General features: G+C 49.0%; 1 protein-coding gene across 2 annotated transcripts in view; it reads right to left on the bottom strand.

Annotated features, from left to right (window-relative positions):
• LOC104546512 (gamma-aminobutyric acid receptor subunit beta-4) overlaps positions 1–20,719 on the bottom strand; it is a 71,992-nt gene extending 51,273 nt beyond the window's left edge. For both annotated transcript variants that reach the window (XM_010191925.1, XM_010191926.1), the window contains exons 1-2: positions 20,071–20,719; positions 16,314–16,402 (exon numbers count right to left, since the gene is read on the bottom strand). In XM_010191925.1, the coding sequence (XP_010190227.1) occupies positions 16,314–16,402; positions 20,071–20,150 (169 nt within the window). In that variant the 5' untranslated portion in view covers positions 20,151–20,719. The remainder of the gene's footprint in view (positions 1–16,313; positions 16,403–20,070) is intronic.
• Positions 20,720–24,244: the final 3,525 nt, after the last annotated feature.

Below are 24,244 nucleotides of genomic sequence, written 5' to 3'. Positions count from 1 at the left end.
TTCAGCAGGGTCTCTTAAGAACCTACTTAAACTTTTCCAACAAAATCTAGGTTTAAATACCCATTAAACACTCTCCAACCCTCTTTCCACTTGTTTTTTTACTCTTATTTTCATGACCTCTCCCCAGCCCACAGCCAGTGCTGCACACTAGGCTTGCCAGGCTCAGCACAACAGCCAGGAACATCAAACACATCCAGAGACTGCTATCAAAGCTCTCCCCCTACTCTTAGCAGGTCATGCCATGACATCCATTGGATTTAAAAGAGCAAAGCATACCATGATATTACACTTTTGGCCACTGTTATACATTACCAGAAGGAGAGCTGGTCTCATGGCAAGTTGGCAAATATGACATTATCTTCTTGTCTGCGAGGGGACAGGAAGTATGAGGGACTTGCTGCTGCTGAGGAGTCTCCTCCACATGAGCCAAGCATGGTATTTTGGAGCTGAAAGACAGGGACTTGGTCTCCAGAACATCCGGGGCTGTCAATGCCTCCTGCTTCCCCATGCATTCATTGTTCTGCAGGGGCAGGAGGAGTACCTACTACCACCAATTCTCATGGAGATTGCAGCTAGTCTCCAGGTAGGTCTGGCAGAAGATAGTTTCTCCTGCCTGACAGGTTTCCTGCATTTTCCCATACTTCTTTAGAGAGTGCTTGGCACTTATTAGCCACTGAGCCTGTGCACAAAACAAATTTGTGCCTAACCTTGCCAGGCTTTCTATGGAACATCTAAAGAAGAGTACAACCATGGCATTGCTCAAGCAGACCTTTGGAGTAGCCAAACACTGAGCAAATCATGGGCTTCAGTAAGACACAGGCTTTCCTCCAAGCAAGCAATGAGCCAAGAGACACGGCACTTGCAGAGCAGGCAGAAGTGACCACTCAAAAACTGCTATCCTGTGATGCTCTTCGCAAACACACACAAGTTAACCTTGATAACGGCAGCCACATTTTCAGCATGTTGTCAAATGAAGCTGTCCCTGTAGATGTGATGATATACAGAGAATTTTCTCCAGCAGGCTGTGCTTGCTTGTGAGCCAGTGCTGAGGGATCCTTTTGGAGGAACAATGCTTTCCCAATGCAGATGTAGCACTCGTTCTGCAACTATTAGAGGGAAAGTAGCAAGCTAAGGAGCACAGTCTGTGAGGCACAGTGGATCACCTAATCTATCTCATGGGTATTTTTAATGGATTAGTAGGTATTAGAGTTGGATATTGCAAATATCCCATGGAAATTTGAAAGTGAGAGAGAACAATCAACTCGCTGCAAAAACAGTGTGTAAGGGTTGTCCCAGAGGTATTGAAGGATTACAGAAGAAGCTAAATCAAGGTTGATTTTAAAAGATGTTGGTAGACAGCTAGCTAAGCTGAATAAAAACAAGGTATCAAATGTACAGGCATACAAATGGAACAAGAGAGTAGACATGAACCCTTACAGCATCTGTACTACTGATGGCCTCAGTTCAGCAAGAAACCCGTACACACAGAGGGTTCTCAACATTAAGAAAAATCACTGACTACTCAGAATACCATCTGTTCTTGGGAGAGGCCTAGGTCAATATTCAGGAGACATTTTTTTTTAAAATGCTGTTTCATCCTCAGTGAAGATGGATTTCCAAAGCCTTCTGTATGCCTATCCCTTGCCTGTGTGATGCACACTTGGTAAGGTTACAACAAAGTGAGGAGAAAATAAATTCCCATATTTGCCAAACTGCCTATTTGCTTTTGTCTACAGACATATACAAGTGCACCACTCTACCAGACCTGATCATTATCAATCTAGCACCACCAGTGGGCCCCAAGCAACCAACTCCTCAAGAGCAACTTTACCAAGAGCACCAATTCCCATCTACCACCCATCCCTTGAATTAGACAACACTCAGGTCAGCCCACAGCCACCAGTTTCTTTGTCAGAGCAGGGTGGTTGCAGAAGGCAGATGCAGATTTGATCATCAGGAGATGAAGACTCCTGGTGCAGTATGCTGCTAGAGCAAGGATTGGTCTCCTGCGACACTGCTCCCTGTGTCCTCCAGCACACCCACACAGACCAGCTCCATGGCTTCACAGTCTACAAGGCACACACTTTGTGTTTTGCTTTTGTATTCCTCCCTGCAGAGCCAGGCACTATGAGACATTGCATTTCCCTGCGGCTATGCTGAGCTAACCCTGGAAAAAGCAGAAACACTGAGCATCCCAGATCCCTTCAGACCTTACTCTCCACCAAGAGTAGTAGCAGGAGGGCAACAGGGCTTCCCAAGCAAGCCTATACTGTAAACTGACAGCAGATCAACACAAGCCAGGCACTTTTTTCCCCAGCAAAAATATGAAGCATCAGACCCACGCTGATCAGCCGCCCTCACATTTCTCCACCTGAGAAAACTTCCCTCCTACCTCTGTCAGGATCCTGGCAGGCAAGTGCATCTCCCCTGCGGGTCCTGCCAGTGCAGCTGTGGGGCATAGTTCTGCCTGCCTGGGAAGCTGCAGGGGACTCGGGAGCAATCCAACCCTTTTGGTTTTACTGATGCCCTCACAACCCACATTTGCTGCATCTTCTCACAGCCAGCCTGGGCACTTGTCAGCACTCTCAGAGCCTCTGCTCCTGCAGCTCAGACAGGCTCAGGAGCCTTTGGCACCCTGCTGCTCTTCATTTCCTGCTACCCTGCTTTTTAACAGGGCAGAACTTCAGAACGGATTGCACTCCAATATTAAGTATTTGGAACACCATAGGTAAACATGCAAAGAGGAGCAAGGTATTTAATCACGTACCTACAGCTTTCCACCAGAGCACACTCACCATAAGCCTCAGCAGAGGCAGCTCCAGCCTCACCTCCAGTTCACCAGGTTAGGCTCAGAGCAGACCCACTCCCAGGGCTGCATCACAGCCTGAAAACACTCTTTACAACCCAAAACACTGAATTCCTGCATGAGCACCCATGTCCTTAGATGCACAAAGACTTTTAAGCAGGATCAGAGCTGAATCCTTAGCACTGGGACTCTCACAGCACCATGACCCTCCTTGCAGCAGCCCAGGAGACAGGAGTGTAGCAAACTACCTGGAGAAACCACAACACCATCCTCCTCCACACAGCAAAACAGCTCAGGGACAGGAGTGGTGCTATATGTGGGACATCCCATCCCACCTCACCCTATCCCAGCACTCGCTGACTGCCCAGCTCCCTCCCTCCACAGGACCCTCCACCCTGCTCAGGTGGGGCTGCCAGGTTGGCACACAGGTGAGGCCACTTTAGTGATTTTTCCTGCATGCCAGCTGGGGAAATTTGTCCCATATCGTCCATCAGTTTGCCTCACTTCTCATCTGCCTACGCAGAATACAAAGGTCCTGATCCACCTTTTCAGTGCTGGGCTTTTCCAGCATGTTACCAATAAACATTTCCTACATGGAGGACCCTCCCTCTTACATGCACTAGAAATATCATCCCCCAAACAACTGCAGATCTGGCCTGTACTTGAGGATATGACCTGTCTGGGAAAACACTCTCACACATTACCAGATCCTGAGCCACCTAATCCCCTTAGCTGAAAATGAGCCGAACCAAATTAATTTAAATGGGTTAACACAAGCTTCTCCATTCATGTCAAATCCATTACTCTGTCTTGGAAGTATTTGTAACAACAACAAAATACCTAGACTTGTTATTTTTATCAAAGTGACAACAAGAAGGTGTTTTCCTTCTCTCCCACCCCTTTTTCAATATTTAATGAGTTATTCACATCTCCTTATAGCCACTTATGGACTCTAGTCTTTAAAGGATAACACAGCATCTGACTGCTGGACTGACTCCAGTTGGACCCATGCAGCATGCAGGGAAAAAAAAGAAACAAGATAGCCAGGTCAGGACATGCCAAATTTGCACAGATACTGAAAGCAGGGCTGGGACATCCAGGAGCAGCAGGGGACAGCCCTGCTGTCATCCTCTTGCCATACCTCCATGTGATGACTTTTTTGATGGTGCTGGACATGGTCCTGCAGCCCTAAGAGCACAAAGTCAGTGGCTGGGGTCTCCAAGGGAGAGAAGGTCACTCCTTTCTTGTTACTTTCGCCAAGTCCTTTTTGGAGATAAAGCACTTTCCCAGTGCCCACCTTATCCTTCCCAATAACGCCTACTGTTGGGGCTCTTGTTAACGCTGACTTCAGATGCCTACCACCACCACCTTCCCATACCATGCATTCCTTACCCTATGAAGGGTAAGCTGAGCCATGGCTTAGCTCAGAGGCAGAGCTTTGGGGTTACACAGTGCCCAAAGCTTATGCTCAGTGACAATCAGGACAATTTACAGTGCAGGTATTTAAAAAAAAGGAGTGAGTCAGGCCTGAAAATATCATGACATTCACATTAAAATCATGAGTCTGAGTTAGAAATCATGAGAAGCAAAGCACATACACAAACAAGCCTCCCCCTTTCCGAATGTTTTACATGGGATTATATGTTTTCATTTCCCAGTTTCTGAGTCTCTCGTATGTGCCTTGTTCAGGTTGTTCTGCTTTTTCTCCACAGTCTCAAGACAGAGAAAATCTGTCTTGACAAAATTCAGTGATGACTGAGAATTGTAAGAGTTTTGTAGGAAGAAAAAAATCAAGTTTGTAAGTTGGTCACTTTTGAAAGAGTGACCTGTCCACTTGTGCTTCCATCATTTCAGTAATGACCAATTTGCAAAAGTGTCCTGGGAATTCAGGAGGACAACAGTTACCAGGTTACCTTTTACCCCAGCACCTCTTATTAAGAGATAGAACTGTCAGTTGTTCACCATAATAATTGCTTTCACTCAGGATGCATGGATGAGCGAATCTTGCAGAGCTTTTACATATATATTCATCTCCAGCAATTCATCAACATAATAATCATGCATTATTAACTTGAGTACTCATCTATTTTTTTCTTGAGCTTCAAATACTAGCAAGGAGCTAGCATGCAATAGGGAAGAAAAACATGTAGGGGAACTTGTGATGAATGTTCTATTTTTGCTATGAAAGGAGGATAAGAAGAAAAATTCAGCTCAGAGCCTTCCCTCTCCTTCACTTCCAAAAATTCCTTTCCAAGCTGAGTCCCTTCTCCAGAGGCCAGCAGACTGGGCACTCCTGCAGACCTTCTTCTTCCCAGCTGAAGGAGGTTTCCTTCTTCAGGTGACAATGTCCCACATGTAACCCAGGTGGCCTTCTCTCCTGGTACAACAGCCTCTGATGTTACACCCAGAGCTTTGCCACCTGCAATGCCACCTTCTTTATGCATTCGCTGTTGAACTGCCCAATGCAGCCCCTGAACCTGGCCTTTACCATGGCACAACCTGGAGGAGTCATCTGCTGTGGTCTCACTAATGCAAAGCTCCTTAAAGAAAGCAGCCTGCAGGTGGGGTGTCTCACTGTGGCCAATGTGTGTGAGAAGAGAAAGAAGAATACCAGGAAGCTGCCTGGTAGCTGAGGAGGTGTGTTTGGAAAGATCTCCTGACCAGAAAACCTGTTCTGGTTCTGTGGCGCAGCTGCCCTTATGACCTGTGGAAGAGGCAGTTTGGTGTTCTCACACCTCAGCTGACTGATCATCCTTGGTCTCAAATGCAAGCATGGGATGATAAACTGTCATAGGAACCAAGTAAGGCACACTGCTTCTGCGTCATTGCTCTTGGTAGGGGTGGGTCTGCATAGTAGATAAAAGCCTACCGTGGCTTTTAGTGGCTGAAATGACCCTGCAGGCTCAGAGGGTGGAGACTCACAGTGGGACAGGGAAGGCCCTGATGTCCCTTGTTGCTGACAACCTGTGTGACATTCATTACAGAAGCACAAGAAGAGTGCAGGTTGGAACTAGTGCAATAGTCAGGACACCTTTCCCACTTTTTCTCCTATGTGACATGATCATACGCAGTGAACGTATTATCTGCCATGTGCATTTTTTTGAAATATTCAGCCAATCAAATTTTTGAAAATTCAGGGTTTTTTTTCTGTAAAGAATGATGAGGAATGCTCCATCCCTTCTGCTCCACCCACCAGAAGGGGAACTATTTGTGAACAAAATTCATGTCCATTGCACGTGAGAGCCTTTCCTATGGCTACACCCCTTCCATTTTTCTGCAGCAAGAAGTGGGCCCACCTGCCCATTCCCTGTGGGTATTTCATAAGCTACTACAGTCAAAGGAAAGGTCACGGTTTGGTGACCAAGCAGTGGACCAGAGCACTGAAGGTGCTCAGGTCTGTTCTCATTAATAAAGAGCAGTAGCAGGAAGCAGAACTTCCCAGTGCTACTCTTTGCGCTACCACCGGGTTTCTGTGTCATTCCCAACAAGCTGTCCCCTCTTGGTGTCCCCAAGATGTAACATGGACCTAGCTGTAGCCCGTCATGCCACAGGTAGTGAGGAAGGTTTGTTAGTCAGTGTTTGTACAGCACGGGAGCCTTGCTGCTCTCTGTCACACAGAGCCCGTACTACTACCTGAGAACAGATTATATTCGTGCATAATCAAAATCACATCCAGCTCAGCCCTGATTTGAGAATCCTTTTTGGCTGATGATGATGTCCAGAGCAGAGAGAACACAGCTTGATTTCCAGAGCCCAGGCTGAGCTGGCAGAGCTGGCAGGTAGAAATGTCTTGTTTTGACTGGTAAACGGAGCAAATTTGACATGGAAACCACTGAGGGAGAATAAATATGGAACAACAAGATATAATTTTTACAGAGGCTCTTTTCCAACTATAACTGTACTCGGAGCCATCCCAGACTTGAACTAAGAGGTCCTGAGGTCTGGAGAGGAAAATTCAAGGCATGGTAGGTTTGGCTGAGGCTCACCCCTGTCACAAACACAGACATCTGTAAGTGCACAATTACTTAACAGCGCTATTCCTACAGGACTGCAAAGAGCAGAAGAAACAGGAAGGGGAGGGGGCAAAGATGAGAGAAGAAAAAGAGTTTTTTAGCTGTGACACAGAACCAAGGATAAATGCCAAAACCAGAAGAACAGCCTATAGGAACTGCATGATCAGTGTTTCCCAAACCAGCCTGAAATTCATACGCTGCTCAAAGCAAACAGTGGCACTCCTGCAGCTGGGGAGGAAGGGCTGACTGAGAAGGGTTCTGTTTCTCTCCATTCAATGGGAACAGGATCAATCACCGGATCCCCAGCATAACTCGTCTATTTGCCCGATCTGTTTGTGCTATAGGGCTCCACCGTCCAACATTTCTCTTTCTCACATATGTGATGTGAATTCCTTTAATGGGCTTTGTGCCATCATTAAGCACATCATTTGTCTTGCCCATGTTTCTAGTCATGTTTTAACAAGTGCATGATATTTCACATGAAATATCAAGATATAAATAGACACTTAACAAACCCCACCAAGGGCTATCCGCAAGAATGGATCTTACAGACTTCCGCACCAAATGCTGTCACTACTGCTGAAGAACCATCTTACATCAGCTCAGCCTGACACATTAGTATCCTCCAACTTTTTTTTCCTTTGAACCAGACATAGGTGAGAAAAGTGACATGCACACACAGTGTGTCATTCATGTAGCAGTAAAAAAAACTACAGCATATTCCTTGGCTTTTATATTGTGTGCTATGTGGGTTAAAAACAGTTTTCTGCATAGCTGGGATACTAGGAGTCTTAGGAAATGAACAATGCAGATACGTAAATCTGCTCTGATGAACAGCTCTAGGGCTGTGGGAATATATTCTAAGTAATCAAAAGGACTTGCACTAATGGGTTTTACACTCTTTTTACATTTTGCTTTCAGTGGCAGTCCCTCGAAGGCAAGTTTACTGTCAGGAATAATCTCAGAAATGGTGTTATGTAGATGTTAGTGAAGGAGGAAGATGGGTCCAGGTGAGGTGGCAAACATCCTCCAGACCAGCTATAAACAACAATCTGCTTCTAATCAGTTAATTAATTAAGAAGTACTGGAATTATTCTACTAATCAATAACTTGAATGCATTGTATTTGGTCATAAAAAATCTGACAAAGAAAAGAGGCAACATTAATGGAATAAATGCTTTGTTAAAATAATGATGGCATCTTTTAGACAGATCCAGCAGTGCTGGAAAGTGGCTGTGTCAGCGGCTGAGCAGAGCTGCAGGGAAAGCCTGCACCAGCCACAGGTAAAAAGGAAGGAGGAGGGCGACCGGATGCAATTATCTGACCTGGACTTTGGCACAAACATCAGGATCAACAACTTCTCCAGCTCCTGTGAAAGTATACTGGATAAATGGATGATAGCATGACTTCATGTCCTCCACTGGATACCAAATCCAGAAAACAATGCTTGGTACCACCAAGCACAGCTTTAGGGCAAGCACACAGATTGCTCAGAAAGCCAAGACCAATTTGACTCTGGGCTGAGACTCAGGGGAACTCATCTTCACTGCTGTCTTCATCACACCACTCAAAACTCCCTCCACCTCTCTGTCAGACCTTCCTGTCTCTGAAGGACGATAATACGGGTCTTGCGGGACCAGAGATGAATGCATAAATATATGCCATATGCAGCAAGAAGTTCTCAAGCTCTATCACATTGGAGGAAAGGACTTGTCTGATATTCTAAAATATTATCGCTCTCAAAAAAAATTGCATGAGAAAACAAAATGGATGAAAGTCAGGTGGAAGGATGCCCATTCTGGATGGATGTTACAGAGCCAGTTCTTAATTAAAGAGTCCACAGGATCATTGTTCATTCCTTTTTCTTGTTTGATAAAGGATGGATTTGCTCTGAGGATGACGCAGGATCGTAAACCGGAGATAGTGCTGACAGTGAGGTCCCTGCCTGATTTGCAGAAGAAGCTGATAGCCATGCAGTGAGTGAGGGGGAGGCCTCCAGGAAAGGCAAGAAGATGTTTGTGTAGCTGAGCCCTGTTCTCCAGGACTGGATGTGTCACAGGGGTTCCTACATGCTCCTTCCTACGCAAGTCACCTAAACCTCACAGGTTGTCGTGAACTCTGCCTGTCTGTCTCTTGGGGCACTGGGGCTGAGCACTCACAGCTGTGGCTGCAATCAAGAGGAGCTGTGCTTCGAGCATGCACTGTGCTGACTGCAATGCTGCTAAGCATCCTGGAAAATCAGGTGTTTTGGCTGGGCACCCAGCAGCAGGGACTACCTTGGACTCCTTGGAGGGGAGGTATGAACATGTTCATGCTGTACAGGTGTGCTTGACAACAGTTATAAAAACAACCAATTCTGTGCTGTGAGCAGGTCCGAATACAGAGCAGTTGAGGAAGCAGGAGTCCAAGATGGTCTTTGCCTACTAAGTCCCAGGCTTTGCATCAAACATGCATCTCACTCCAGTCTGTCTCAACCTGTTCTGATCACCTGCCATGACCACCTCAGCTCCCATCCTGTCCCCATCTTCTAAGAAGGAAACAAGAAAGATCAGCTCCATGTGTAAATGGCACCTCTTGTGTGCTCTGTAGAGGTGTTCAGGAGAAAGCAACTGTTGGACCTTGTCTCCTGATGCACCCTTACAAGGAGTCCAAATATAGATCAGGGAGAAACCCCAATTCTGGCTTTTCTGAAGTTCTGAGTGTCTGACTTTACAGCCTCAAAGTCCTCTTCACAGCATGTATTTCCTATAAAAAGAGCAAAGTGAAAAAAATAGAAATTCCATCATGTGGCAATGTGTTAACATCCACATATGTCCCAAGAAGGACTGGATCGTTTCATTTCCTGCCACTTCAGTTAATGAAGTAAGACACAACAGCAGGAGGTTGTCATCTTCCTTCTGGATTAGCCCTAGAGAGGATGTGACCCATGGTCTGGAGCCAGAAGTCACATAAATGGGGGAGGCAGTGGGGGCTACACAGCTGCAGCCAGTTTTACTGACCAAAAGCATCCTTTTCTTAACACTCCTTTTCTCAGGCAGGAAAGTGGGACTACTGGCAGCCCTGGTGGCACAGCCACCCTAGGTGACACTGCAGACTTCTCCAGGCAGCTCCTGCCTCTCCTTCCTCAGTTTATCCCTTTCCTCAATCTGATCCGTATTCAACCCTCTGCCTTCTAATCCAGAGCTGCTCCTCTGCCCTCCTGGGGTATAGGGAAGGAAGGGGGATATCTCCCACTGTAGTAAGGCTCTGTGAAGTGCTGCATTTCAGGTTAACCCTGTGTCTGGCTTTGGGCAATTCCTCCTGTGGACATTGAAGGAGATGGCCCTGGCAGGAGGAGTGCCTTCCTGCTAAGTCTCAATTCCCTGCCCCAAAACATGCAAGAGCTGGCTCAAGGCATCTCAGAAGCGCAGGGAAACTTGAATCTGGCTGCTCTGAGACTTAAACATTTTTGTGATAGAAGTGGAGGGGAAGAGAGCTGGAGAGGAAAGGGCTAAACCATGGGAAGGCAGACTTGCAGCTCTTATTGACCCAAGGCAGCCCAGGACCAGACTCACACCGCTACCGGGCTGCTCCCTTCCCAGATCAAATCCCTGGCACATCCCACTCTGGGATGCTACACCGGCATTGGAGGCAATGGGGCCATGGCTCTTGTGCCAGTTGGGTCACTGGGGGTCCCAGATGCTTGTCTGCTACACATGCACCTGGCCCAGCCCTGCTGGAGGTGCTGCCAGTTTCACCCCTCAACGTTTTAGGAGAAGGAAAAAACCCAGCATGTACAAGCCTCAGCATGTTTTCAGGAATATCCAAATAGTTTTGCCTAAACATTCTCTCCTCTCCTTCAAAATGCCAAAACAAGCTAGCTGCATGGACAAAACACAACCACAGTGGCTGAACCTTATATGCAGTGGAAAACAGGGACATTTTCAGGAAGCCTTAACAGCATGCAATACCACCACCCTTGGCTACATAACAACCAAAATTCCCATTCCTTCCAGTACAGGACCACTAAGACTAGCTGTTTTCCAGCCATACAGGACTGGTGGCCCAGGGCTTGGGCCCTCCTCTGCCTCTTGCTGCATACGTGCCAGCCGACACAGCCATGCAGCCTGCCAGCCCCTCCAGTTTCAGAGCCCTGAACTACGATGCTTCACTGCAACACTTTATGCATCAGCAATCATTTATTTTCACAATTCTGGGTTTCAAGTGATGCTGTTGTGCAGGGAATAGCTGAAGATTTCATCCCCAGGTCCACTGAATACGGAGTGGCCTTTGAAGAAGAGAGGCTGGGGAACAAGCAGGACATGAGGGCAGGCTGGGTCCCCAGGAGGGTTCAGGTGTGATGGAGCAGAGAGGGGATGAGTGCAGGAGGGACAGGAGAGAGAAAGGAGGGAGGCCAAGATATTGCAGCTAAGGAGGGGTCTGGGTGTTGAAGGACAAGGGTGAGACTGCAGGGAAGTCAGGTCCATGTCATGGAGCAGATGAGGAGAACACAGACTGGTTCCAATCCAAGACTCCCTAAATGCTAATTCCCCTTGGGGAAATCTGAATTAAAAATGGGGCAGGGAAGGCTGCTGCACCAAGAGGTATGGAAACATAGGGTTTACTGTGTAATACTGAAGGCTCCCTGATCATTTCCTTTACACCAAGCATTTTCAGACGCTGTGCACACAACCCAGGAGAAACACCAGGAACCCTGCACTCTACGTGGACTGGAAGCAAGGAGCAGAGAACGCCCTCACTTTTCTTTTGGCTAACAAGGTCTGTAAATGATGCTGGGAAACCATACTGAGTTCCCTTTCTACCCATTCCTGGGAAGCAGAGGCATCTCCTTGAAACTCTTGCAAAGTTTTGGGCCGGAAATATTGCACCAGCAGAGAGCAGCTGAGTCACTGAGCTCAAGTGGGATCCTCCTGCCATTCCTTCATTGCCTGCTCTACCCTGGGGCAATACAGTCTTCATTTGCTTTCTTTGTCTCTTTTCATTTTTTTTTTATCCTATGGAACTAATGCTTCTGTGAGTGCCTAAGAGCACTTACAAGAAGCAGGGTGCTGCTGTGAAAGCTTCCTCTTCTCTCAATGCTTCCCAGACCTGATCTGCAGCATCCCTGGCTCATCCAACCCTAAATTGTGAGCATCCTGTTTGCCTTAATGTTGTCTGGCTGGCAACACACCTGCCAAACATTGCCCCTCATACTGTCCATCCCCCAGGCCAGGGCCAGCTGGATGACCTGCCACTGCCATTTGGTGTCCCTGTGAGATATGCTGCTCTGCTCCCCCAGAGCTGAGCAGGCTCCCCAGCACACCCTGCCCAAACACCTCACTCTGTGCTGTTGCCAATCTTGCAGTACCAGGACAGAGATCTCCCTCTCCAGCAGACCAAGAACCCGGATGGATCTTTCTTCTACCCTGCAAATCTCTCCTCCAAGGCTGTTCTAGATCCCCATCACAACCATGGCCAAACCCCTTAGACCTGCTTTGCAACAACCCCCTGCCCTTTCCGACCCAGGCTTGCTCAGCCCTTGAAAATTGGGCTTTGCATTCCCTCCATGTCCCACCCTGTCACTGTTCCACATCTCCCCAACGTGATGTGCTGCTCTAAAGCTTGGGGGACAGTGGCTGAGAAATAAGAGGGGACTATCCAGGGCTGGAAAGGTTTCTCACCTGCACCCCAAGAACCAATGGACTTCCTGACCCCACAGCATTCCCTTCAATGCCTTCCCCTCCTCTCCACCTTGCCTGGTACCTGACCCCCTTGGGGTGACTCCCATGAGCTGGGATGGCTTTCTGGAGCAGGTGGTCCCAGATTTTACCATCACCCCCATATGTCCCCCCATTCAGCCCAGCTCCCGACATGAGCATGTCGCACTCATTGCCACAGCACCACCCCTGAGAGCCGACCTGCTCATCGGCCTAATGGGTTTCCAAGGGGGTGGGGCAGAGGGGAGGAGAGCGAGTGGCTGACGCTTCTCAGCCACTCAGCTCGGCCCAGAGCTAACGAGGCATCTCAAAATTAAAAAGTGAACTGCAATCCCCAGCAGGCCTGTCCTCCTTTTGGCATTAGTTGGAGTTCTCTTTCTCTCTCTAAAAAAAAATAAATTTAAAAATTAAAAAAAAATGGACCGGAGAGCCGTGAGTTGCATTTGGAGCCATTGAAGCACCACATCCCAGGGACAAGTGAGGGTGCTGGGATGAGGATGGGCAACCTGGGGCTGCTGTGCCATGGAAGCTCTGGCTCTCTTACAGAAGTTGAGAAGTGCAAGACCTGCTTCACCATGGCAAGGAGCACAAATGGTACACAGGAACCAGTGGCTCTTCCAGTGCATCTACACCCAAAAGTCACTCCTGCTCTGCAGGCAGCAACTGTGGGTGCATGGAGGAGGCACCCCAGGATGCAGAGGTGGTACCTTGTCCTGCGGGCAGGGGTGATTGCCACCAGGCACTGATGTGGGGGCAGATGCCAAGAAGGAAATAACACTCCTGTAGGAGGAAGATGGGAAAGAGAAGAGAAGGGAAGAAGGGAGAGCAGCCTGGTTTATTGCTTTTGTGGGTTGTGTTTCTCATGTGGGAATCTTTCTGGGAAGGATCTTTTTCTGCCTGCACCACCAGGGTGCCCAGCACCAGCTGCTCTGATCCTCCTGCCCCCAGTGCCCTCATTCTTGAGCTGCAGAAGGCAGAGGGCTTGGGCTTGTGCTCTCTGGAGGTGCTCTCTGGAGCAGGAAACAGCGGTAGCTGCTTTGCTCCGGTCCTGCCCACTCCTCCTTCAGGCAGCTGCCTGTCCAGCCAGACCCCTAGGTCTCTGCTGGGCCAGCCCTGAGACAGCCCCATGCCATTCCTCTGGTGCAGATGGCTCTAAGGAGGACATGCCGCCCCCTCAGGGTACTGTCTTGGCCGTTCACAGCTCACCTGAACTGATCTTCCTGGTCTTAGTGGAGTACAAGGGGGGTTGCAGGGCAGTGTCCCGGAGAACAGCCCAGTCCTCACGGTGCTGAGAATGGGGTTCAGTCCAGTCCCCCATGTCCCTGATAGATGGTAGGTCTTCACGCACGCAGCTTCCAGGGCTTTGCCCAAAGCGTGCCTTTTCCAGCTGCACACAATTTACTGGCGGGAACCTTGTGCTCTCCACAGCAGGCCTGTGGATGAACTAGAAACCTCAAAGGGTTCAACACATCCTGGCGTGTTCCCACTGGATTTATCCTAGGAATGAATTTGGCCCAAAATCTCAGAGAACTGGTGAGCTCTGGGGACAGCAGTGGTGCAAGGCAACTTCTACCCCTTTCCCTTGGCTTGTAATGCTCATGATCTCCAGCTTTCAGACTCACCTCAGCCCACCCATCCCTCATCTGTAAATGCTGCAGGGGAAATTTTATCCAGATAAGCTTATCCTCAGGGGGAGAGGGCCAGACAGGCTGAGACTTAGGGGACCCCTGCACACCGAGCACCAAAGCCACCATCACTGGTCCTGCCAGCCAGGACTCACCACTCACAAGCAGAGGGAAGGACAAGAAAGGGTGAAAGGCAACAGTGAAATGAGTGCAGGAAAGAGGGTTATCAGTCGTCTTTCTATTTCTCTGCTTGAGTGAGGGAAAATGCAGTTGGTACTTTGGGAATTTAGAGTAAAATCAAATGAAATGCACTGGTTGCCCAGAAACATCCATTTTACAGTCAGGAAGAACGCAGTGCCTGCCGAGCCCAGCCTGTGCACCACACAGACCTGGCAGGGTCAACAGCACCGCCAGCACTGAGCCCTGTGACAACTTGTCCAGGCTGAAGTAAGAGGTGGCCCATGTCCTGGAGGGGAAAGCTGGGTGTCCTAGGGACCTGGCATGGACCTGGGCTGCTGGACCTCCAACCCATGGCTCCCCACTGCACCCCTCTGCTCCATGCCTCTGCGGAGCCAGATCACCTACTGTTTTACTGTATCATAATCTTCTCAATGGATTACGATATGGTTTTCTTGCAGTTTTTATGACATATCTGCAGTTTTCCCCCTCATAAAATGTGACTGCACCAATTCCTGTGACTGGGGCTGGTCAGCTACTGGGGACATTTCACATTTCCCAGACAGAGCCTTTAAATCAAATCCCATGTTCAAAGGAGAGAAGGGAGAGAGGGAACCTCTGTTTCCTTGCAGAGCGCTGCAGGCCTCCCCAAAGCATTCCCACTGCACTGACGTGACCCCCCAGATGTCCCCTGTGCACCATGGAGGGATGAGCATCTCCTTCACCCCCTAGTCCTCCATTAGGCCAATGTACTTGGTGCTGCTGCCTGAAAGCCCCTGCTCAACGCTGGGGGAAAGCACGGTGGTGAGGGCAGAGGGGACAGTGAGTGTGAGGAGGGAAGGTGGACTCTGCCAAAGAGAAACGGTGGTGAGTGGATGGGGGCAGGTTTGGGTGAGGTGCAGAGAGATCAGAGGTTTCAGGGAGTGACAGGTTCATTCATGGGGTCATGGGAAACTGGAATACACTGAGGTGACTTCAAAACCTGAGGAAATCAGTAGGGACATTGCCCCACCCACACCCCCAGCCTCAAGGAACTCTAGATCAGGCCCTTTGGGAGAACCGTCCTCCCTCGTATCACTATGGACTTGGCCCTGGCATCTCTTGCCCTTGAGAGCACAAGCATGTCCCAGCAGACATCTGGCAAAGGACATCTCAATGAGGTTCCTGCCCTTCTGCAGGTTCTGTCCTCCTAAAGATCTCAAATCCCACACATCATCTCACAAGGAGGAAATAGCATTGTCTAGAAAAGACTGAAAACAAGCTTGGCAGGCTGAAGCCAGAAGTCCTGCAAATCCCCTTGCCCATGTGGTCAGCTTTGGTTCTCCACTGCCTGCTCCTTTCCAACAAATGGACCTCAAGAATACAACAGTACCCAAGGATTATTTCATGTTTCATCTCCACCAGGACAACAATGAAAAGACTCTTCCCATTCTCCTTTTTGCTGACAGGCCACAAGAGAGGAATTGCAGATCCTCACATCTCCCACTTTATTAGCAGTGAGGCCACCATCTCCCCAGGGAATATTTGATCCCACACTGTTGCTGAGGGTGCAGCCTAGTGGACCAGCCGACAGCCCTGCTAATGGATATCCCAACCCTCTGCAGGTGAAAGAGCTAAAAAATCTGGTATTGCCAACAGGAGTGGAGGAGGGTGACTTTTTGTCCATGATAGAGGAATGTTTGAAGTAGGGGAAAAGCAGAGCGTCTTTGTCCTAGCAAAATGTCCCCAGAAACATCACACCATAGACAACCCCCCAGCTGTTTGCAGGAATTGGTTATGGCAGAAGGAGAGGAGCTGGCGAGGGAAGGAGGGAAAACATGAGGCAAGAAAGAAATGTGAGGGAGAAGGCAAGAAGAAGATGGGGCCAGCAAAGAGCAGCGGGGGGAGAAGGTGGGAGCGTTTCATGAGGTCGGTGCGTGTTGCAAGCAGTCGAGTCGGCAGCACAGACACATGACAGCCCCTGTTCTCTGCTCCCCACAGCCGGCCATCGCCATACCTCCAAAGTCAGGCCTGAGGCGGACATCATAGCCCTTCAGCAGTTTGTCCACGATCTCTTTCACCACAGAAATATTCCCAGTGGATGGGCTGAAAGACAAAAGAGGAAAGTCATGGTCATCCTGTGTGCCATGGGAAGAGGTCCCAGTCAGCCAGCAGCACCAGAGCATTCCCCATACCCCATGGCACCAAAGGCCCCTCAACACACCTTGTTGTGCCCTACCCATAGGTGGGTGCACACACAAAAACATACACACACACACAGGCAGAATTTATCCTTTCTGCTCTGCCAAGGCATGCATGGGGTGGCTGCAGCCTCTTTCTTGCAGGGTTTTCTCCTCTTCCCCTGGCATGCTGCGCATTTGCTCCCAGTTTCACACTGCACAGCATGGACTTGTCATGCACTGAGGTTCCCAATATTTAAGCTACCCCTCAGCAGGCGCCCCACATTGTCACACATCCCAGTGCAACCTTTGCTTCTCAGTGCACCCAGGTATTTCTTCATATTATTGAAGTAAAGGAAAAAACAATGCTCCTTTGGCATGTAAAAATTCATTTTCTGTCACTCAGCATCACTCTGATTTCTTAGCAATGCAAATCAAGAGACAGAGGCAGGGAAGGGGAGTCCATCTTTTGTTCTCTGTGCCAGGGCAGCAATCCTTTCCCTCCCAACCCTCTGACTTGCCCGCAGCAGGGGCAGCCATCCTCCCTAACACTGATCCAGTTCCTCCAGCCATTTCAGCAAGAAGGGAGCTTCCTCTAATAACAATCCAAGAGCCAAAGCAAAACTGAAGGTGGGAAACCAGAAAGCAGAGGATGCTAAAAATATTGAACCTATTCAGTGCTGCGGGTTATATAGGTTTTCTTCCTGAAAACCCTGCCTCTGTGCCACCCTCATCCCTTGCTTTGCATGAGAATAGAGACCCTGCCCGTGACAACTGCTGCTCTTTGCAGTCACCCACCACAACAGCACGTCTCCCTGTCAACACCGCCTCCCACATCCATCCAAGTCAAGCTGGAAAGCTGCACCACAGCACTACCTCTGCCAGCCAACCCCGTGTCTCGCCGGTCACTGGGGTTGGGCTGACATGTCCGTGTGTCTGTCTGCACACAGACACACACATAAACATGCGTGCTCTCCTTTGCACACAGACATGCAGGCACATGGAAATGCTGGAGCTCAAGGGTACAGCTGTGAAACGTCCACTAACACGTGTGTGCATGAGTGTGGCCAGACCCAGGCCTCCGTGGAGGTGACTGTGGGTGCAGATCTTGCTTTGCTGGGTTATGATGAGACACTGAGATGTGAACACATTTTATCCAGGAGCACAGAAACAGGCGTCTGTGAGTGCCTGAGCCTGGGTTCCCAGGTATCCAGACTCTCCGTATAGGTGTGGGTGAAGGCATGTGGGACCACTGGGGAGCCTGGGCATGCATTAAGGCTCTGGATGCACAGGTTGTATATGTGCAGGGATTTCTCAGCCAAACAGGGATGTGTGAATGCAAGCACACTTCCCAGGCCCAGCTTTGGTGCATGGACAAACTGTTCAGCACTTGTGTTGTGGGGGCAAGTGTCTGAGCTGTGTTCCTGAGCACACACCTTACAGGGGTACAGCTCTTCATTGCACTGCGTTATTCACTGTAAAAAGGCCAGAGAGGTGCACACAGGTGGACATTTTCACAACATTGTGCCTAGGCTTGCAAGGTCTGCTTACACCTGTGGATTTCTATGCAAGTATGTGAGGTTTTGCAACATGCTTATGTATACGTGCTCACTGTGGATTGATCGTCCGCTCCAGCAATTGATCATCTCTAAACAGTCATTCCTAGGTACATAATTTCTATATTCATAGATTTCCATATTCATAATATAGACACTATGTATTTCTCAAGGGATTTAGACACTTCTGTTAGCTTCATACAGGACATAAACTCAGGAAGCAGCTTTACCTCCTTAATATAGGTAAGGAAATTGAGGCAGAGACAGGAACCAGTGTGTCAGGGGTGCTGCAGAAAGTGGCAGAGTAGGAAGAAGGATACAGGGGCTCTTTCCTCCTCATCAGCTACAATTAGGTCCAATGAGGACATAAACTGTCATCATGAATTAAGGGTAAGGTGGTTTCTTGCCTCACAGTGCTCCTTTTGATCCAAAAAGTCACATCCCTCCCATTATACAAGCAAGTTGTGTATTTGCCCAGCTGTGGGCGAGCAGCTACATGAGAAGTGCTATTCCTGGCAAAGGTGGGTCTGCATTCGCCTAGGGAGCACATCCATCCAGCCTATGAACTGAATTTTTGAATACTGCGTCCCTGACTATGTGGGTGTGCATGGGCTTTGCATATACACGTACACTTGCAGCCACATATGCACACTGTGCTGCTGGCTGGGATGTGTGGGAGTAGCCGAAGGCATGTGCACATAGGAAAGTGTTTTCTCTCCAAGGTGTGCACATATACATGCAGACTATAGGTGAATATCAGTCCTGGACATAAGCAGATATAACACATAACACATGCAGGGACACCTCTGAGCAAAGGCTTTTGATGTGGGCATTGCTCTTTACATATTTGCTTGGACTCTGCATGCCTCTGTATGAAACCATGTATGAATGGTGTGGGTAAGGTGGGCATGAATCTGCGCATGTGCATGTTTATAACTATGGGAACATAAATCTTTGTATATCCAGATCTGCAAGCCTGTGCAGGGACCTGCATCTGTGCATCGGGAAGGCACTGCTCAGCGTGCATGGCTGAGCAAGGAAATGCCACAGCTCCCTCCCCAGCAGACTCCATGCACGGCATCAGCAGAGAGGTACAAACCCACCTGCCCGCATGTGCGAGCAGGGAGGGTGAGGAGGAGTAAGCAGCACTACTCCAGTGTGTGAAGGCAGTGGATGAATGCTTGTGTCAGAGCAAACAGGTGTGCTCTGGACACCTTGTCCAGGATGGGTGCCTGCACTGCTGCTTGCTTGGATCACTCGGAGAGCTCAAGACATGTACCAGGAATAGCTGCAGCTGGAGTCTGTGGGTTATTAGTGCCAACATTTACATGGCTACACACAGAGCAGGTAAAACGTGCTGTGCTCTGAAGGGGTGTTGTGATACACATGTGTATGCACCCGAATGGGCATGGATGGATGCACGCATGCAAGGATGGATCCGAACAGATCGCACCCACGGATGCTTATGTTGGATGTCAGAAATCTGCGCGGAGGCACAGACGTAGGCATCGCTTCCCATCCACCACAAAGCCAGGGCTTTGGTACAGGCAGGGCATGCTCGGGGGTGAGTGTGACTGCTCGGGTACCGAGTGTGTGCAGGCACAGCACGGCCAAGGCTGTGTCGGAGTGCGGATGCGCACAGCTCGGTGCCACGCACACAGCTCGGTACCACGCACACAGCTCGGTGCCACGCACTCCACTGGCTCCTATGGACACCATGTTCCCTGGCAATACGCTTCATTTTGCCATTTTCCCCTAGGTCGCGTATGGAGGAGGGAAGGGGGGGACGCGCTGCAAGTGGGCTGCGAGTTGGGCTCCGTCTGCAGAGAGCCTGCTCCACATCTCATGTATGAGCATCCCTCCTCCCCCTGAAACGACACAGAGAGGGAAATAACAACAGCAGGCAGCAGGGGAAGCAATTTGGGGCGAGAACCCTCTCTCCTTTCCCACATACAGATCGATGGAGAAAACCCCAAAGAAACCAAACAAATCCTGTATCAGCCCCCCTGTCCCTGCAGGCTGGGATCGCAAGGCTTACCTTTGCGCACAGCAGGCGAGACAAAGAGCTGCTAAAGCAGAGACAATTCCACTCAATCTGTCTGCCTGAAATGTCCACATTTCCACAAAGGCGAAGGATGAAAAGAAAATATTTGGAGGGGAGGGGAAAGAAGGATGGGTCTTCTGCAATCCCCCTCCAAAAAAAAGGGGGGGGGAGGGAAAAAAGAAACCAACCCCCCCCAGTTAATGATTTCCTGGAGAAAAAGAATAATGAAAAAACCTAAAAAATGTAGGGGGAAAAATATTCCCCCCCCGCCTTCAGTGCCAGTCAAAGAATTCGTTTCTTCTTCCTTTCAGCATCCTTTCAACAAGAGACATCCTCTGGCAATGGAGAAAATCCCAAGAGAAAGAAAAATAAAATGCCCCAAAATGGGTTCAGCAAAATGTGAAATCGAATCTCACAGGTACGCAGAAGAAGGAGAAGAAGAAGGGAATTTAAAAAAAAAAAAAAAAAAAAAGAAAGAAAAAGAAAAAAAAGAAGTCGGTGTCCCCGGAGCACTCCACTTGGATTATTTTTCCTCCTGCTCTTTTGCCATCCGGTTCTGCAGATGTTGCATGGCTCCTGCTACCCACCTTCAGAGAGGAGGAGGAGGAGAAAAAGAGCGAGCGAGCATGTGTGTGTGTGTGTGTGTGTGTGTGGGGAGGGGGGGGAGGTGTGAGTTATCTAGCAATACGATTTTATTCTGGATTTTACCTACTTGCTCCCCCTCTCCCTCTTTCTTTTCCAAGGGGGAAGGGGAAGCAGCCCAAGCCCACTGTGCTGCTATTTTATTTTAGGGAAATCTCAGGCTCGTCACTTGGAAGGTTTGGGGCTTTTTCCGAAAGGGTTAAAAAAAAAGGAAAAACAAATGCAACCCAGTAAATAAATAAATACATATATGCATGTGTAGAAAATAAATAAATCCCTGTCTGCGGAGAGATCTGCTCCCGGAGGGAGGACTGGATGTCTCCCTAGTGCTGTTGCCGCAGCTCCTGTGGAGTTTTGCTGCTCATTGCAAAGTCACAAGAGGAGGGGAGGAGAGATGGAGTTTGTGGATGGGGAGGGGGACTCTCCGACAAATTGGGATCCTGACGTCATGGCTGACAACATTAACCCCTTCTGGCTTGCAGAGGGGATGTTTTTTCCTTTTTTCTTTCCCCCCGCCCCCCCCCAGGGAGGTGGGAGCAGGGGGGAGGATGGGAAAGGTGATGGCATTTTGGCAAGTGGGGGATGCGCCTGAACAAGGGTGGCTCAGCTGCAAGTGCTGATGGGTGCTACGGTGTCCTGAAATAGTGCAATCCGCAAAGGCTGAGCTTCTTCCTTCAGCCACAGAGAGAAAAAAATAAGGTGATTTACTGAGACTTTCTCCATGCCACAGGGCAAAGTGGCCTGGTGGCCTCCTCCTGGGGCACTGGAGAAGATCTGAAGCCTCTGGTAGGGCTGGAGACTTCCCCAGGCCAGGGAGGCCCAGCTCAGCAGGGATGCTCAGCTTTCCCTGGAGGATGCTGTGTTATGGGTACAACAGAGTTTGCAAGAAAAGGGAGCCTCAACTTGCAGAAATGCTACTGAGGATCAGCTCCCGGTGCTGTGGCTTTGCCTGCTGAAATGGTGATAGCCATTGAAATCTTCACAGTCAAAATCTCCTATTTCCATGGAGGACTTTTTTCCAGGAAAAAGAAGAGATCCAGCAGCACTTTGAATGCAGAGCAGAAGCCATGGCTCAAGGAGGAAATGTCCAAGCTCTCACGCCAGGACTGTCCCAGATGACATCTCCTCTGTACCTGCCTGGCAGCTCAGAGCAGAGCCCCTGAGCTGGTGTCTCCTCTCCCCTGGCGCTGGCTGACACCTGCATGGGAATGGTCTTCAAAGCCATCTGGGGCTCATAACGTTTCCTTCCCTCATGCTTGACTCTTCATGGTCTCCTTATCAGAGGCACACCACAAATCACATATCCTGCATCTTCCTCTCCCAAAAAGGGGGTTGGAGAGTGACCATTTTGAAGAGTTTCCCCATTGCAGGCCAGACCAAGCTTTTGGCATGCAGACACATTAGAAGGAAAAGCTGTGTTGTGTGATGCACTGTCATGGTGTCACAGCTCAGGCCATCTCCTGCGGCTTCTGTCACAGCAGGGAGGTCCTGGAGGCAGCCAGCATGCAATGCTTGTGGGGAAAAGGAGGGTTCCAGGAAGGTTTTGCATCTACAATGAAGCTGTGCTACAACGGCAGGGGAAGAAGTCTTCTCACCTGCTGCTGGGGCTGGTGGAAAATTCTCTCTGCTTGGTTTAGAGCCTAGACTACTCCTGTTCCTCCAAACCTCCATGAGTTCAGCTCAGAGCAGTGGACTCCCGCTGTGTTTTCTCACAGGCCAAGGTAGAAAAAGTGGCACTTATCACGTGCCAGCAAATGTGCTTGCGTGTGTGTTTCCTGTGTGACCTGGTCTGGGTGATCCTGCTCTGGCAGGGGGGTTGGACTGGGTGATCTTTCAAGGTCCCTTCCAACTCCTAATATTCTGTGGTTCTGTCTGGGGAGTCAGGGGCTGGGATGCAGCACGCTGCCCACGAGCTTTCACTGCAGACCCCTCACTGTGGCCTCCTAGGCTGGAGTTAGATGCTAGGACTCAACCATGACATCCAGCTATGGCTGGGACTATTTAGCTTCATCGTAGACCAAAGCCTGGCACAGACAGCCATGGCATGGATATACCAGGGTCCTGCAAGATTTCCGATGAGAAGCATTTGCCTTTCCCAAGGTCCTGGGCACCAAAGGCCCCATTTAGCTCCCCCTGGGCCCTTCTACTCCTCCCTTCTCTGGCCCCTTAGCACTGCTCTCTCCCACCAGCTGCGATTGCATGTTACTGGCAAAAAGGTAAGTGGAAAGCAAATGTCAGAGGCATACATGAAGAGGAAAAATTGTGCTCACAAATGGTGACATTTGTGCTTGCAAGTTCACCCAGTCGGGAGCAGAAACCATGTCACATGAATTATCTGACCACTCAGCCACAACGGGAAACTTTGGAAAGCCGATTGCTTAGCAGTGAATGCATTCAAAGAAGCTGTTGTGTGCTCTTGAATAATCTACCTGAAGCCATGTTCATGAATAAAGGACTGCTTTGGAATTAGTCACCCATCTCTGCTGAGTCTCATTAAGGCTGATGCACATTGATACATGATGATGCTCACTGAGGTGTTTGCTTCTTGCCCTCCGGAAGATGGGCATCCTTGGGCCTCTCCCAGAATCCCAAATTCTAGGTCCCCCTGCCCTGCTGGGGGCTGTCTGCTCTCCACTGAGAGCCCAGCAATGAGTTTTTCTGAATTTCATATTCTGAGTCCAAAAAAAGCTGTGAGAGGCCTCTGGAGATGACACGCTGTAGCTGTAATCACCCAGAAGAGGCCATGGAGGATTGTGTTCGTGGCCATTTGCTGTCCTCCACTATTAAATCATTCATTTTCACTCCTCTCGTACTTGTTGCTCTGCTGCAAGCTCCACACCCTGACCTCCCCTCTCATCCAGTGGCTACCACTGACTCCAAGTCACAGACAATGTGACAGTGACAGCCTCTACAGATCTGCAATTTCCTTTTTTTCTTCTTGTTTTCTTTTCCCGTTTTCCTTTTTTTAATTTTTTTCTTTTCTTTTCTTTTCTTTTCTTTTCTTTTCTTTTCTTTTCTTTTCTTTTCTTTTCTTTTCCTTTTTCTTTTTTCTTTTTTCTTTTTTCTTTTTTCTTTTTTTTCTTTATTTTTCCTTTTCCTTTTTCTTATTTCTTTTTCCTCTTCTTTCTTTTCTCTCTTCTCTCTTTTTTTTTTCCCTCCATGATGCTTAACAGTTGATCACTTACCGGGTCTTCATCTGTGAGATTCTTCCATCTTTGGGTTCATGGCATGGGAGAGAAGGATCAGTGCTGTCCTGAGGGATTTGCACAGGTAAAGCAGCAAGGCAGTGAATCAGATTTTCTCTACCTTTTAGCAAAACCAGTGAAAGAGAGAGAGGGAAGCTGAGCTCTGCCAGCACCAAGGCATGCCTTAGACCTGCTCTCCAAGCATGCAGACGCACTCAATAAATGGATTCTGGGTAGATATTTCAGTAGAGAGTATTCAACATTAGGAAATACCATTAGGGAGACACAGGTCCACCAGTACCACTTAGCTGTGTCACCTCCTGCCCCAAGGAGGTGCCATG

This window comes from Mesitornis unicolor, unplaced genomic scaffold, assembly GCF_000695765.1.
Source record: "Mesitornis unicolor isolate BGI_N332 unplaced genomic scaffold, ASM69576v1 scaffold20829, whole genome shotgun sequence".
Taxonomy (NCBI): domain Eukaryota; kingdom Metazoa; phylum Chordata; class Aves; order Mesitornithiformes; family Mesitornithidae; genus Mesitornis; species Mesitornis unicolor.
Note: the sequence above shows the minus strand (reverse complement) of the source record. Positions and strands in the feature narration are given on the sequence as shown.